Source organism: Salminus brasiliensis, chromosome 13 (genome assembly GCF_030463535.1).
Source record: "Salminus brasiliensis chromosome 13, fSalBra1.hap2, whole genome shotgun sequence".
Taxonomy (NCBI): domain Eukaryota; kingdom Metazoa; phylum Chordata; class Actinopteri; order Characiformes; family Bryconidae; genus Salminus; species Salminus brasiliensis.
In genome coordinates, this window is record NC_132890.1 from 19,469,004 (window position 1) to 19,485,571 (window position 16,568).

The 16,568-nt window shown below is 36.8% G+C and overlaps 1 protein-coding gene across 3 annotated transcripts in view; it reads left to right on the forward strand.

The window, feature by feature from the left end:
• The first annotated feature begins 4,549 nt into the window (after positions 1-4,549).
• frmd5a (FERM domain containing 5a) overlaps positions 4,550-16,568 on the forward strand; it is a 128,402-nt gene continuing 116,383 nt past the window's right edge. For all 3 annotated transcript variants that reach the window (XM_072694606.1, XM_072694608.1, XM_072694607.1), the window contains exon 1: positions 4,550-4,904. In XM_072694606.1, the coding sequence (XP_072550707.1) occupies positions 4,803-4,904 (102 nt within the window). In that variant the 5' untranslated portion in view covers positions 4,550-4,802. The remainder of the gene's footprint in view (positions 4,905-16,568) is intronic.

Sequence of the window (16,568 nt, forward strand, 5' to 3'; positions counted from 1 at the left end):
TAACTAAATGGATTTGTTTTTTGCAATTTGGCAGAAATATGTACTGTCATGGCAATTTTTCATAATTCAGTCCCTGTATTGTTTTCACATTGTTTTTTTTAATTCAGTCATTAATGTTCCAGTTGCACTGAAGCTGCAATTTGTCTTACAAGAGGCCTTATTGTGATCAGCGCTGAATGCCTGTGGATGTGCCTGTGCCTGTGGAGTGGAATGACTGTGGATTCACCATTTCACCATTCATTTTCCTCAGACATTGTGTCATCCTAGTGTAAACAAAATGCAGTTTCATCTGCCCTGTACAAGAGAAATACATACATAATAAGCACTGTACTTTTGTCATTGTTATATTATTAATAACAGTACTACTACTACTACTACTACTACTACTAATAATAATAATCATTATTATTATTATTAATAATAATAATAATAATAATATGTTATTAAAACTGTTATTAATAATATTACAATGACAAAAGTACAGTGCTTATTATGTATGTATTTCTCTTGTACAGGGCAGATGAAACTACATTTTGTTTACACTAGGATGACACAATGTCTGAGGAAAATGAATGGTAAAATGGTGAATCCACAGTGTGTCTGTGGGAGGGGGGTTATTGTGGTCTCCAGTAAAACCATAATTGTCCATGCCTGTACTATATTTAGTTTCTTTAACCTGCAATTGATATTGTTGGGTTCTACAGTCATCACAGAAAAACACTGACAAAATATTCAATTTTAGATGGTATTTGCGCAGACATTTTGTACACCATGCACATTTTGTACTTGTGTTCATCATATAAAAATAATGTTATATATTTAAAGATGCAGCAATTTAGTTTTATAGATGCAGCAAAGTCTTTTGATGGCACCTCCAACAGTGACAATTTTCTTAACTTTATCTTCTAATCTTTTATGGTTATGCCCAAGTTATGCCTTACTGCCTTTCAAGGTCTACAAGAGGTCTCAAATAAAATGTTTACAACATAATAAGTAACTTGGTGTCGTGACTGGATAGAAGTTGTTGCATAATGTTTATATTCAGAATGCCATAATCTTGTTTTGATTTAATTTGGTGGAAATTGATTCACAAACAGTGTTGCTTCCTAACTAGACAGGTTGATTCAGGCTTTGGCAGTTATTTTTGTTGCCTTTGGAAACATATACAATGTGAAAAACTCTGAAAACATCATGAGACAGACAGTGCATTGTAGATCGGGCAGCCAATGTCCAAAAGAACCAGGGTTTCTAAAGTAGACACAAAATACAATCTGTGGATGACTGATCCATTTTGAATAATATCCCAGTAGTTCTTTGGTTCCTAAGAATATTTACATAACTGAGCTGTGCCCTTGCAGCCCAGGATTAGAGACAGGGGTCATGACTGAAATGGTTCAGGAGAACCACACAGCAGATGACTGTAAGGCTTTCATTTGGGATGAAGCAGAACCTCTGTGGGTTAAGCAAAAATTGTGGATAAAGCTTGATGACAGAATTTAAATTGAAGCTGGAACTGTGATGCCAGGATTTTTTTGATGGCTGTTTTTTTTAGTATTTTTCTTGAGACGTCCTTAAGACGATGATCAGTCAGGGGGGCAGAAGTAATGGGCTCCATTTGTAGTAATTATTGTAGGTATGCTACTGCCTTCTGTACAGAACAAAAGAACAATACAAATATGGCAGCAACCAGTAATATAATAGGTTCTGTGTGCCCTAGCCTGCCTATGCTAAATGCCAAACTGAGCAGGGGTTTGGCTGCTATAAAGGGGAGCTATGGCTGTATCCCAAGCGTGCTGTGTACTGCTCAGGTGTGCAACATATTCTTAATCATAATATAATAATCATTATGTAGTATAGCTTAATATAGTCATAGCAGTGATGGTAAGAGTAATGAGAGTAATAATATGGCATAACATAACATGTATAACATAACATGGTCATTAGGCAAGTAGCAGTGGTAGGAGGGTGTGCAGCCAGTCTGGCATGGGAGCCTGGTGGTAGAGGTAGAGAGGAGGCCATGCAGTGCTGATAGAACTGGACTGATAAGATACAATTTTCTAGTTTTAGAAGGGGCCTGGCGACAGCATTTTGAACTAGCTGAAGTTTATTGAGGTTCCTGCAGGAACAACCTGATGTTAATAAAATAACAACCTGATGGTAATAATAGCGTGTAGTAGATTTTCTGCATCCTGTAGAGATCAGGAATTTCTTAATTTGGCAATGTTCCTAAGATGTAGAAAAGCTGTCCTACTAATATTAGCTATATGTTGTTTAAATGATATGTCTGAATTGAATATGACGCCAAGAGTTTTAGCTGCTGGACATATTACATATTTCAAGATGGTTTCTAGAAATCTGGCATTCACCACTAGCTTGTGGGAAGATACCTTTGTTTGATTTGATGTTAATAAATAATAAGTATTCATTCTTGGTTACAGAAGTCCATTAAGGCAAAAAATATAGGTAGCTAGCTTATGCTAGCCTTGGTAAGATAACCATCTTTCTAGCCTGCTAGCCTTGGTAATCTAGTCTGAAATTAAATAACTCATTAAGCTTTTCTAAATTACAAGATAGCAAGCCACTTTGATTTGATTTAATAGTTGCTTTAAATGTTTCAGTGCTATTACTGTCAATAGAAACTCATCAAACATACCTGACCAAATTTGTGCTTTCAGTAGTGATGAGTGTCAGGTTTCTAGAAATCATCTGGACATATGCTGTACAATGGACAGCGAATGCAGGGGGTGTGGTCTCAATAGCCCTTCAGTGTGTAATGTGCCATGTGCCTGGGATTGAGGAACAACTTTGCGATTTTAACAGTTTTGTTAATTATTTTAGATCATGCTTCAATATGTTTTACCAACTATATGCACATTCCTCACCTTTAGCTTTGAATATTCTCATTTTATTTCCATTAATTCCAGTTAACTCCCATAAGTGCCCATTTATTCCCATAGTAAATTTATTTGTATGTTGGTATGCCTTCATGTCTGCTGTTGAAAAAACACTACACTTGTGTATTATATATCCCTTTAAATTGTCCAATATTTCCAATTAATTCCAGTAAATTCCCATAATTCCCTAAAGTTCCCCAAAAGTCCATGGAAAGTGTACATTTTGGAATATTTCCAAAGTTTCCGAGCTAATGTTCCCATGGAAAAATACTGGTAATTTACTGGAAATGTATTGGACATTTACCAACCCGTTGCATCCCTAATAGTAATTAAGATTAGCATCCTGATATCTTAACTGACTTTTGTTTAAACAGGGCAAATTTTTTTTTAAATGTATTAAACGTGTAAAACAATGAACTACTGAAACTTGCTGAAATGCTTTCAGAGAAACAACTTGGTTTGTGTTAGCAACCAATATAAACATTCTAGCTAGATAGCATGTTAAAAGGGTAACTAACTAAAATTCAAAATAAATATATTAGTTTGCTTAATGTATTTTATAGCATTGAAAATAGAGAACATGGATGTTCTTAAGCAGTTCTGATTATGAATGAAAAACACAGATCAAGGCCAACTGTTGCTGGTAGCTGGTTAATGGTTAACACTGCTCTTTACTGGTCAAGGTGGTTGAAAAGCTGGTTACCCTATGCTGGTACGCCAGCTGGTCAACCAGCTCTTGACCAGCATAGTGTAGTTGGCATTTGATTTTGCTCATGGTCTAGGTGGTCAAGCTTATTCATGCTTGTTACATGCTTGTTTTTTTCAGCAGGCATACATACAGCAGAATCAACATCGGCAGTTGTAAGGAGAGTCACTTGAAGAAACTGAAAAGTAGCTGTCACTCCGGTCTGCACAAAAAGCCCTTTTGCAAATCAGGTCAATGTTACTCGCGTAATTAGTATCAGTAACAAATAAAGTATTTTGACTGTGGCGAACAACCTTTTGCATGCTGCTGTGTGTATGTGATGCATTGAAACAAGTTTCCATTTAAATTCGCTAGGCGGAGCCAGAGAGTCACATATAAGCTGATCTGTCATGAAGATTCTGTCCGTGTAGCTGATTATTCCGCGGTGTTTTTTCCCCACAGGTCCGCCCTTCTGCGATGGGATTGGCTGGTTGTTAATATTCCTTTGTTACGTTTGAAATACTTGTTCATAGCTGAGGTTTCAAGAAAATGGAGATTTTATTTTTTTTTTATCCTGAAATTACGCTACACCGACACAGTACATTTTCAGAGCTATTATCCAGCGTTCTAGGCCAGTCCTAGCATCAAATTAGCATATGGTACAACTGATGCAGTGAACAGGGAAAAATAAGTACAATTTAGATTAGAGCAGACCAGCTCTGACCAGACCAGCAGACCAGCAAAATCAAAAGTTAAACCACGTAGATTGCTATATTCAGTAAACATATATCAAACTCTCAAATAATAAAAGGCAATCAAAGGCACTGGTTGGCATGCAACAATGAGTAGTGGCTTATCTGCATTCAAATACACAATAGCAACGTTTTATTGACGTAAAATAACGGAAAGTGGCCATTGGTTGGGTTAGACGGCAATCTTCTGCTCAAACCCCGCCTTTTCTTGCCAGACACACTTCAATTTGCAAGCGGTGAATGGTAACACTGATACGCAACTGGACTGCCGCACCGCTGCGATTCATTCGAAACCTGTGTTAAAAAAAGGAAAGAAAAGAAAGCCATAACACCAGTATCCGTTCCGCCATTTACGTTGGATAAGAATGTGTGGCGCTAGGGCTGCGGGTGTGTGTAAGCGGAGGGAGAGTTCGGTGTGACGGCGCTGGCCGTGTGGCTGTGGCTGAGCTGGTCGGTCGTGTGAGCGCGAACATGTTGAGTCGACTGATGAGTGGCAGCGTGAGGAGCCTGGAGAGAGAGTTGAGCTGCACTGTCCGACTGCTGGACGATACCGAGTACACCTGCACCATTCAGGTCAGTGTCCGGACAGCGTCCGATGCTACTGTTCGTAAGCCCTGCGGCTGTGCAGGGAGGCTGCGGTGGGGGAATCTTTTGTTTACAGTGTTTTGCTAGAATGGAGCAGATGGAGAATCTGCAGTGACTGAGCCTGTTTATCATTCAAGAAGGTTGCGAAAGGAAAATGTGGATGCTTGGTCTGTTTTTAGATTTTATGGTAGCTACGTTGTGCTTTTCCAGCATCGTGATGTGCAGGTCACGTAAACCACTGTCCCCACTTACAGGACACCCCATGTGATGTGGAAGTGTCACGGTCAACATGGCGAGCATTGGTCAACGGGCTGTAACTTGCCATTGCCTAATTCTCAGAGAACGACATGATCGAAGTGTTAGTGTGCGTCAGCATTTTACAATGGTTGTTTAGTTGTCTCAAGTCGAGCCTAGAGAATGACTGTCTAGAGTCTAAAGAATGGTTGGACCATTCTACTATTGCAGTGGCAGACTGTATATGAATGTTGTTTAACGTTATATTGAACAACGTTAGCAAAGAGTTTCTAAAATATAGTCAATGCGCACTTTAGTTCCAAAGTCACATTGTAGACATGCATAGTAAAATGACACATTTTATTCATGTTTAGCTTTTGTTGCAATTTGTAAATGACTAAATCCTAATGAGTACCACTGCTATTATTATTGTTATTTAATTTTATTTTTTGACCCATGAATGCACCAGTGTTTTATCTGTGTTTAGCTAGGACGGGTATGTAGTCTATTCTTTTTGAAGCTCTTGATTTTTACGTCCATCTTTTGTTTTGGCGTGTGTGTGTGTGTGTGTGTGTGTGTGTGTGTATGTATTGCTATGTGACTGTCACCAAAATAGATTTCACCCAGATTTACCAGAGTTCAGGAACCATCTTTTAAGTATGTCTTGGCTTGTCATCCAAACATCACTTCCATTAATAAGGTAGTGGGCAGTGTTGGAGTCCTGAATCTGCCCTCCAGGCATTTGTGAAAGCAGTCAATTTAACAGTGTACCATGGGTGAGTGGCACACATTTAACAGCACTGGCAATACAGGAGAGCATGAAATTAGGGTATAGATGCGTTTAAGTATTACAGAATGGGAGAGTTTGGGTACATTGGCTACTGTTTCTAGCAGAACAGTTTGAATGGAACACAAATACCAACGTTGTTAACTAATGTTGACATGCACTTCTAATATAGAAAGAAGTACTTTCAACACAATATCTATAAACTACATTTAGTTATCACATGATTAGATCCTATTCATACTAGTAGTAGTAGATACTACTATTACTACTACAGTAACAAAATCCTAATGCACAATCCTAATGTTCTAATAGGAGTCTTAAAACACTGATCATTTGCTGCTGCATTTTGGCCAAGTGAGCTCTGCCTTGTTAAATAGTAGATATCCTTATCCAGCTAAAAACTGTATTATTGAGCCCTGACCAACTGTGGTCAGTTATCATTGTTGTCATGTTTGTGGGGTGTAACGATTCAAATATTCCTAATTTGGTTCATACTTGATACAGTGGTGTCCCATAATTGTTTTTTGATACAGAAAATGTAAAAAATATCTGAAAATGTGCCTTGTGTTATCTTTTTATATTTTCGATTTTCACTACATTTCAATCACCAGTGACTTAATACATTTACATATATCAGGCTTTAAGGCACAGTGACAAAAACAGCTAAGGGTAAAAGACTGGATGGAAAATGGTCAAACAAATAAATATCGTTCCTTTATTGCAGTAAACTGATATCTTTAGTCTAAATAATTAGGAGTCAAAAAGATGGATTTGACACATTTTGAAGTGGAATGTTTGTAGAATTTAAGTGGTGTTTTGTAAAGGTATGCTCATCTGTGGGCTAGGTGTTTCCAACTACATGTTGTCAGATAAAACAATAACAAAAGCTTGTTTGAAAACAAGTCAAGTAAAGGGGCCGTTTTCTTTTAATGGAAGATGTGGGAAGGTTCTTAAGGTGCCTGTCGCTTTTTCTTCTAGTTTTCATTCTTTTTTCTTGCTTTGAGAGTTCCATTGTTTCATGTGGTGCTTGAAAACGCAGACAAGGTAGAGCGCTGATCGAGTTCAATTACAGTCAGTTTGATGGCAGTTTCGTCCTGGGTTTCTCAGAAGTAAGAAATGCAGAGGAGCACCTGGACGGCTTGTATTCCCTGTGGACATCTGTGCGCATCAAGAAGATGCGCACGAAGATGAAGAAACATGATTCTGAGGGTGCCTGAGAATGTAGCTTAAGTGTTTGAGCAAAATGGCATTGTCAAGACACTTTATCACTGTAATCCAGCACCGTATTGACTTGTTGGTATTTCTTCATTGTGGGAGGCCTAGTGTTCGACCCATGGCTGGTTCCTTGGGGGAGCAGGAGTGGAAGGAGATCCCAATTTTGACAGTGGCCGGGAAAGATAATTGATTCCGGGGCCTGGGAGGTCGAGTGGTGCTGAGTGTGCACGGTTATACAGCATGTAACAGAGACAGGGAATAGTGGGTGCTGGGGCAGAGCTGGAGCTGGAGGCTGGCCAGGTGGGCTGGTGTTGTAGCAGCAGGTGTGCTGTGTGCAGCAGCAGTGCCGGGTCATTTGGCAGTGTGACGTAATGGAAGAAAGGCAATGATGGTGCTAGAGCCCAGCTTTTTCAGAGCACAATAGAGCATGCTTATCATCAATTTGTGTGTGTGTCTAACTCAGACACACTGGGCTGCCACTTCATTATTTTCTACACTACTGTACAATGTTTTAAATGAAAGGTATTGTCTTGCTTAAGGATTTTCTCTGACATTGCATATATATCACACAGATTTTTTTTCGACCTTTACACAACACACAACATTTAAAATGTTTTCAATTTAATTTATTTAAAAAGCAATACAGTTTACCCAAGGAAAAAGGTAATTTCCTCATTAAAATGAATAAGTTTTTGCTTAACCCTCCAGCATTTCTCATAATTATTTTAATTCACAAATATTGACAGACTAGATTGTTTGTGGCCCTGCCACAACCCAGAACCCAATATCATGAATCTAATTTAATTGAGGGGTAAATTTATCATTACCCCTATTATATGAGGCGAGCTCCTGCTTGGGTGGATTAAAAACTGGACGCTTTTTTTTTACTTTTCCAGACTTTCTTTCATTGTGATCTACTTTGTTTGTTAAAAAAAACATCACTCTAATGGTAAACTTTGATATGAAGTTTACAATTAATATGGTTGGCTACACTCAGGCCCGGTTGCTTTGCCTGGGTATCTATGCCTGTATTTTATGTCTCCTAAGAAAATAACTTACTGAGCACTTTATGAGGAACACTGTGCTAATACTGGGTAGGGACTGCCTCAATCGTTCATTGCATGATTTCCATGGAGAACCCTATTAAGCTGAAGTGATTTCACTAGCTAAATTGTACAGGATACGCTGTGAAACGTCATAGCCTGATTAGGATTAGCACTTTCTGTGGCCTCTGCTTGTTCTGCCTAATCGCACACATTTTTTTAAAGTGTCAGGTTGGGACCATAGATCCATGCTGTTAACACCAAATTATGACCTTCCATTTCCGTGAGCCTGTGCCCACTGAAGTGTCAGGTTTCTGTTCCTGGAACCTGACATAGTCTTCTGTTGTTGTAGCCCATCTGCCTCAGAATTCAACATGTTGAGCATTCTGTAATGCTTTTCTGTTCACCACAACTGTACAGAATGATTACTGTAGTTACTGTAGCCTTTCTGTCAGCTTGAACTGGTCTAGATGTTCTCTGTTGATCAGAGAACAAGCTGTATAATACTCTTCCAAACAAGGCACCTCATCTTGTGAATCATAATATTTGTATCAAAGCTATCGATAATGTTGATTAGCAGGCCTAATTACAACTCTAATTACTACAATCTTGGAGACTGTAATGTAACACCATGAAGCCTAATGTTAGAATAGTGAAGTCTCTTTTGCGCCCCCCTTTCCGTCCCTCTGTTGCCCCCATTACATCTCACTGGACATAAAAGCAATTTCATTGTTAGAGGTTCAAAGAGCAGATAGTTTCCCTAATGTCTTCTCTGATGTCCTTTACCAGTCACTCTTCGTCAAGGTTCCAGGGCACCTACATTTGGGAGGGAGTGGTGAAAGTCAGAACTAGGTCGCTCACTCACTCACTCACACTTTCTCCCTCTCTGATGTCCTGTGACATTGTGAATATATGGGGTGGGGGTATATTATGTATGCTCCAAAGCAACAAAAGTAAACAAAGAAAGTAGTACCGCTCTATGTCTGTCACTTTAACTTCAGTGACCCAAAATGCAGCCTGATAACCGTATTATAATGATGGAACACACGCTGGCTTTATAAAATGAACCCAGCTCCATAGCTTACCAGCTTACCAGCTCCATAGCTCTTGAGGCTCAGGCACATGGCAGAGTGCTTTATCTTTATTGTCATTTAAGCTCACTCGCATGCACGCAAGTAACTAACCAGAATAAAAACTTAAAAAGAAGTGTGCATGATTATCTGGGCATACAGATCATCTTACATTTAAGCAGAGTGTTTTAAGTAAATAAATGTGGGAAAGTGATTATTTGCCTTTTAATTAATTTGCCTTTAGTTAATTTGATGCTATGAAACACTTAAATCCTGGCTACTAGTAATTACAATTACTATGGGCTGTCTCATCAGCTCAAAGCCCCCCAGAACCCCAGCCCAAATTACTTGGGGTTTCCCTTCTTTGCCTCATCCAAACAATGAGTCATCTAGGTTCCAGTTTGCAAGGGCATTTTGCAGGGCTTCGTCTATGTGCTACTGAGTGTGATTCTCAGGGAAATACAATACATGTATTATTATATAAATATATTGGGACACCTGCTCATTCATTGTCCCAAAAGTAGTGGATGAGGGTAGTCAAACTGAGATTCAGATTCTATTTTTACAATTATATATACACTATATTTTACAATTGTGTCCTGGCCAAGACTGAATGAGCTATGATTTGCTTTTCTGCAGCTTATCTTTGTCCATTGTGGCATGCCACCTCTGGAGGAAGGTGGACAGGTTGGGAAACATGTTGGGAGATGACAGCAAATTTACACAAACGCAAACAAAATCAAAACTACTTTTCATCATTAATTTTTTTCCTTTGCTAGCCATTTGTTTAAGCTTTTCTATAATCCATAATTTAATATTGATTTCTTTTGAAGCTATTAAATGTTTGTTACTTACAGAATGTGTTTTGCACTTTTTTAATACTTAATGAAAATTACTGTTACTTGTATCTGAATAAGGTTTTGCTTTTTTCTTGTTTAAATGTTGTCACTACCCTCTATTCCCTGCAGTTTATTTTAATTTTTGTACTTTAATCCATTTTTTATTTTTTATCTTTTTACGTTTATCTAAAAAAAGGCAAGCTTCAGTGCAGAATATCCTGAGCTCAAAAAATGGTATTGGGGCCATCCCTATTAGCAATAGAACTGTATTCTTAGGAGTAAAGGAGCTGGAGAGTTTTGGGCTTTGGAAGAACTTTTATCAAGATGATTCTTTAAACCTTGTGACAGCAATCAGCAGCAATGGGATTTTCTGACCAGCAAAATTAAAATTATTTTTCCAACAAAGCAGGAGAAGGCTATAAGAAGTGTTTTCATGCAACCATCACCTTAGTTTGTTGGCTAGGTATTTAGTTAGTTTCTTTTTTGGATTTAGATGTTATTTTTTGTGTAAAACCTACACTCAGCTTGCACTTTCAGCAGTAAATAGCACTCTTCTGTTCATGTTGGCAGTATTTGGAGTACTAAAAATGATGATTTGACAGAGGCAGTATTATCTACTGACAACATACTAGCTATGGAACTTTGCTTAGATGATATATATTGTATGTATGTTCAACAAATGTTTTCGAATGAGCATTTAAACAAGCTTGATGTATTTAGGAAACAAGGTCTGCAGATGAAGTTCAGATTAAACATTTTGGCTGCAGTGAGCAAATGTACGTTTGGAAGAATTATATGACAAGAACAAAACTACAAGTAACTACAAGTGATAATGAAAAGAACATGGTTCCTACAGCAGTATAATGATCCTAAACACACAGGCCCCTGACTTAAACATCATCACAAATCTATACACATACCTCAAGAGAGCAGTGCATGCAAAAAAGATCAAGAATTTCAGAGAACTAAAAGCTTTTAAAGAATGTGTAAAATTTCCCCAAACAAGAATTAAAAGACTGGGTAAAAAAATCATTTTAAAGCACTTTTCAAAAAAAGTTGTTACTGACACGGTTATTGAGTATCATACAGGGTGCCCAAACATGAATGGTGAATAGTTCTGCATGCTCAAGTTTTCTGTTATTTTTCCATCATAGAGAACAACCATTGAAGTGGGACCAGAACTATTCAAACAATATTTTTTTGTAAGTTGTTATAGGCCTATGTATTACTAAAAACCATTTTAAGGGTCTCTTCTAGCACTAATTAACAGTGTATGTGATGAGAATTTACCACTTGAAATTCTTTTTAGTTTAGGCTTAATCTGGGTGTAAGAATGGTATCAGGACAAATTTAACCCTTTAGGGCACAGGGAATTTTTTCCCACTATTTAAATTTGTACAGCAAGCTTGTGTTTTCAGAGTCAACTGTTATTTGCTCAAGGCCAGGCTTGCACCAAATGTGTCTCTGTACCAAAACACTGAATCCTGCATTTAACTTGTCTCACATGATTTCAAAGCTCTCTGTCCTGAAAAAAACCTTGAGGCAGAGTTGATGTATCTGCACATTGTTTTCTGTATGCTCTGGCTTGAAGACCTAATTAGTGCTAATTGTGAATGCAGCAAACCGTGCTGACGGTGCAGCTTTTAAACAGCCATTCACTTTCCCCATAACCCTAAAATGCCACACCAAATGTGAGACACTTATGGGATTGGGCAGCTTAATTTCAGTTTTTGAAGATACTAAGGTGTGCCTTGTGACTGCAGTAAGTGTTTTCTTTTTCCCAGGTGGAAGGAACACAAGGAAGCACTCTGAGTTGGCTGTATCCAGATTGAAGTTACTCAGGCATGTTTAAAGGGCAGTTTGTGAAGACTGAATGAAATCAAAATGATGTCCGTGAACCTTGAATGCAAAATGTCTAATTTGTTTCCGGCAGTTGAATTATTTGGTGCAAAAAGCAGTGCTTTTCTGTTTGTTTTGTTTATTTGGCACAACCCACCTGGAGAGATCCATTTGTGCTCTCTCAGGTTCCAGCTGATGATGACCAGCAGCATGACCAATATTCATCATCATGTCGTAGTGGCAGCACCTTAGTCCGCTTGGTCACTCGGAGCCCCTAACTGAACTAGTATTCTCCAAAAACCTCTTTGTCCACTTCCCAGTAGTAGGACAGTAGTGTTGGCAAAATATTGATATGTTTGAACTAGGGATGTCACAATACCAGAGATTTGGTAGTTTGTACCAGTTTTATTATTCTCAAAACCACAACAAAAAATAAACATTAAATAAACATGTTTTAACTTAAATAAATGTTGTAATTGAGATTTTACATCTTTACATACAGACATTACATCCAAAAATGCTACTCATTTCTGAAGTGATACAAACGCAAAAATCAGAACCGCAAGGTCCAAACCATGATGTGTACCCAAACATGACTTCATCATTGCATCATTGCATCCCTAGTGTGCATGTAAGCATAGTATGTGTTATGAAAAAAAAAATCCAACACCAGTACCAAATTGCTAACGTGTGTTATATTTGTGAAATAAATATGGTGGGGTTTGCTTTTTCAGAGCCACGAGTAGGGTTGGGCGGTATTGTTCATATTGACATACTGACTTCAGATTATACGGCGGTATATCGTATTACTGCGGGGGGGTAGGGGGGTTGGCAGGAACTTGGCTTTGTAGAACAATGTGACATAATTGCGGAGAAGACAAACTGCTGCCGACATTCTGCAGGGGCTTTGTTCGCTGTGTCAGGAAGCTGGGCCAGCTATGAGGCCTAAGACACCATGCGACAAGACTTGATTGGTTGTGAGCTTTAGCTACAGGCAATTTTTATTTGCGAAAAGTATGCCAGCTTGTAAGCTCGCGAAGGTGCGATTTGTGGAATAATAACACAAAATGTCTTTGTTTAAAACAAGCCATTAGCCATTTTATTTGACTTTTTAATCCACGAAACCATAGAAATAAATTCACATCTCCAAGGGAACAGTCTTTTCTTTCTTTTAACATTAAAAATAATATTAATAAAATGAAAAATTATTTAACAAACAATTTTTATTTCTTTTAGATTAAAAGAAAAATGCTGTGTCTGAAAATCTTCTAATAAACCCTTGGCATCGTCCACGTTTAAATAACTTTCAAATTTTCTACACGTTTCTTTTATTAAATATCAGTAAAACTTCGATGTAAACAAAAAAATAAACTAAATTAACACTGATTTCTGTTCTGAAATATTTAAGATGAAAGAGCTAACGTCTCACATAAAAACTAGAAAAATAAGCAGTCCTTCACAAAGAACCCAATAACTACACGATCATTTACTATATAAGAACATTATTCTCAATTTCAATGTTTTCACCAGAAAAACTAACAGGTGTCAGGTTTGAGCAAGCTACCTAACAATGTTGCCTGCTATGCTGAACAACCGCTCTGATTGTACAATTGTGGCACAAGTGCACAAGTACTTTTTGACCAACTTCGGGTTTTGTTAGTTTTCCACTAGTGGGTCTTTGTCCCCATGGATTACAGGCTCACTACAATAAGCAGAAAGCTCAGATACTGCTTGATCCTCAGCAAACCTTTTAGGTCAGCTGGCTGCTGCTGTTTTCGGACCATCATTTTCATATTTAGCCTCCAGCTTGCCAATGATCCCAGCTTTTATGGCTTTGGTTAGTGGCATGTTGTTGTTTGAGGAAACTAGCATTTCTTCACTGTAGAGTTTAAGCATGGGGAGTACACATGAACTTACATATGAACATGAATTTTCTCCTGACAAAATATCAGTGAATGCACTAACTGGTTTTAGTGCAACATTGATAGCCTGTAGAACATCTGTGTCTTGCCATATCTGGGAGATAGGGTTAGCTTGCACCTATTTAAGGATCCGCTCAATCATTGCCTGCTTGTAGTCCCAATGTGTAGCACAGTGCTACTGTGCTGTCAAATTATATAATAAAATGTTCTCAGTATTCATTATCATATTCATTAACACATTAAAGCCTACACACCTATGACAATTATTCAAAATATATATTACTCTCTAAAATTGTTTTTATTATTGAAAAATCACATTATTATTTAGCCTAATTTAAGCAAGCTTAAACATTACTGTCTTTATTTTAGCTAGTATTATCAATTATAATTAATTCATATATCATATACTATTATGATTTTAAATTTTAATGTATATTGTTTTATATTTTAAGTTATTGTTCTAAATGGGTTTAAATAGTTTGCTATAATTTAGCTATAGATGATTGATTCCGATTCATTTTTTTCATTCATTTCTTATGATCTAAAATGATCCTTTTATTTTATTAGTTTTATGTTGTAATTAATCATTTTACTTATATTTTTAATTTTATTGTTTATTGTTCGTCTTAATTAAATATTTAGTTATTTTATTAATTGACATAATTGTCTTTTTTTTATTTGATTGTCTGATTTACTTTAGAATTGCTTATTAATTTAGTTAATTTTGCAGTTTTTAATCTTAAATTTTTTTATTGATTATAATTTTTCACTATTGAATTTCTTCTTGCCAAGTAGTATATTTGTAAATCAGGGCATCTCTCGGTGCACTTCTGTTCATTAAAATATCAAAGTTTTTTTTCTCAGTATAGGCCTGGATAAACTTCCACAATATGGAACGGGTTTGTAAGTAATAAGTAATTGCAGTCTGCAGGAAATGGCGAGGTTGAGATTATGACCAAAACACAGCTTTCCGATTATGTATGCATAGGATGTTTCAAATGTCTCAGTTTTCAAGGTGGACTCTTGGCATGTCAGAAATTGTCACGTGGTTAATATATTTTTACTATTTTAAAGTATCGTTATATTTAAATACTGTGGTACAGTCATACTGGCCTTGAGGCCTATTCGCAGATTTGCAAAAGATGTTGGTGGTTAAGCTAAGCTATGATTTACTGCAGTGTTTTTGCTTGCTACAACCCCTTCCTCCTCTGGCGCTCTGGAAATCATCTAACAAAGTAATGGCTATGATGAATAAAATGAATGGCTTTGTAATCTCTCAGTTTTTAAATATTCAAATTTATTCAGAGAGCTTGAGGTGTGTGTGTGTGTGTGTGTGTGTGTGTGTGTGTACATGTACATGTGCACATGTGATGTATAAATGTAGGAGCCGATAGGAAGCTTGAGGCAAAAAATAGTAACTCCCTCATAGTAATCCCTGGCCCTTTAAGAAGCTTTCTTCCAAACAGCTCAGGCTTAATATTGGCTAAAAGTGTAATGTGTCTTCTTTAGGGTACTCTGCTTATCATGACTGGCAGTGAAACTCACAGCCTGAAAAAAAGTCTTGATCTGTAGATGAAGCTGAGGCATTAAGCACATAGAATTCAGCATTATAAGAGCACTCGAGTTGTTTGCTGAACTACGTAGGCTTGTGGGCCAATGCTGATAGCTGATATTTATCTTTCAGTATTGATTCCAATACATAAATACTGTAGTTAAATATAAAAGGTGGCACTACATATACCTGGGTTAGCATTATATAGGTTACCAATGCAGTAAAATGAATACAATTCATAATACTAAGATGTTTAAGAGCAGTAGTCCAACATCACTTAAATGTTCTGGTCAAATATCATTATGAAATGTCAGATCTATGCAGATTTATTTTTATAACTAATAATATTGACTGATATAATTTAATAATTGACTCATATAATTTAATAAAATGTAATAATTTTAAATCATCTAAATAAAGCAAACTCTTATATTGAAACTGATGCTTTTATTGAAATATGTCAATGGTCATGTGTGAATTATCAAATATTGTTGGCAGCATTTCACTTCAGGATATTTGTCATGTTAATCGTGATGGTGTTTTGTGTTTGGTGACTCAAAAGACAAGTTTTGCTACCAGACAAGTCTATATTATTTAAACTGAGTTTAGAGTGTTAGTGGTTAAAACAAAACTAGAAAAAACTAGAAAGAAATCCTCTATTTAATTCAGCAATACTTTTTGAGGCCATGCTCGGTCTACAGGTTTCTAATCCCACAACCCACAACCTGTGTGTTAATTATCTTGTCTTTCTAATGATCGATTTTTAGCACAATGAGAAGAATGTGTTACAAAGACAAATGACCCAGTGTGGAGTAGCCTTTAGAATGGGCAATTATCACTGACAGTAACAAAAAAAAGTTTTAGTTTATTTAGTTTTTATTGTTTATTTCTTACTTATAGGTCATTAAAACATAGGGGGCAAATTCTGTTGAAGGTATGGATTCTAAACGTTCAGTAAGTACATATGTGTTTCTAAGTAGAATATGGTGCATTTTCTGATTTAAATTTGATAAAAATTACTATTACACATAAAATCTTGTTAAGCAGAACTGTTTTTTTATTTGTGCTCTTTTTCTATAATAGAAAAAGTGCAGACTCAAACCTACATCTGTCTTTTGCTTTCTTGAATGAAAGTTCTAATGCTTGTAAAC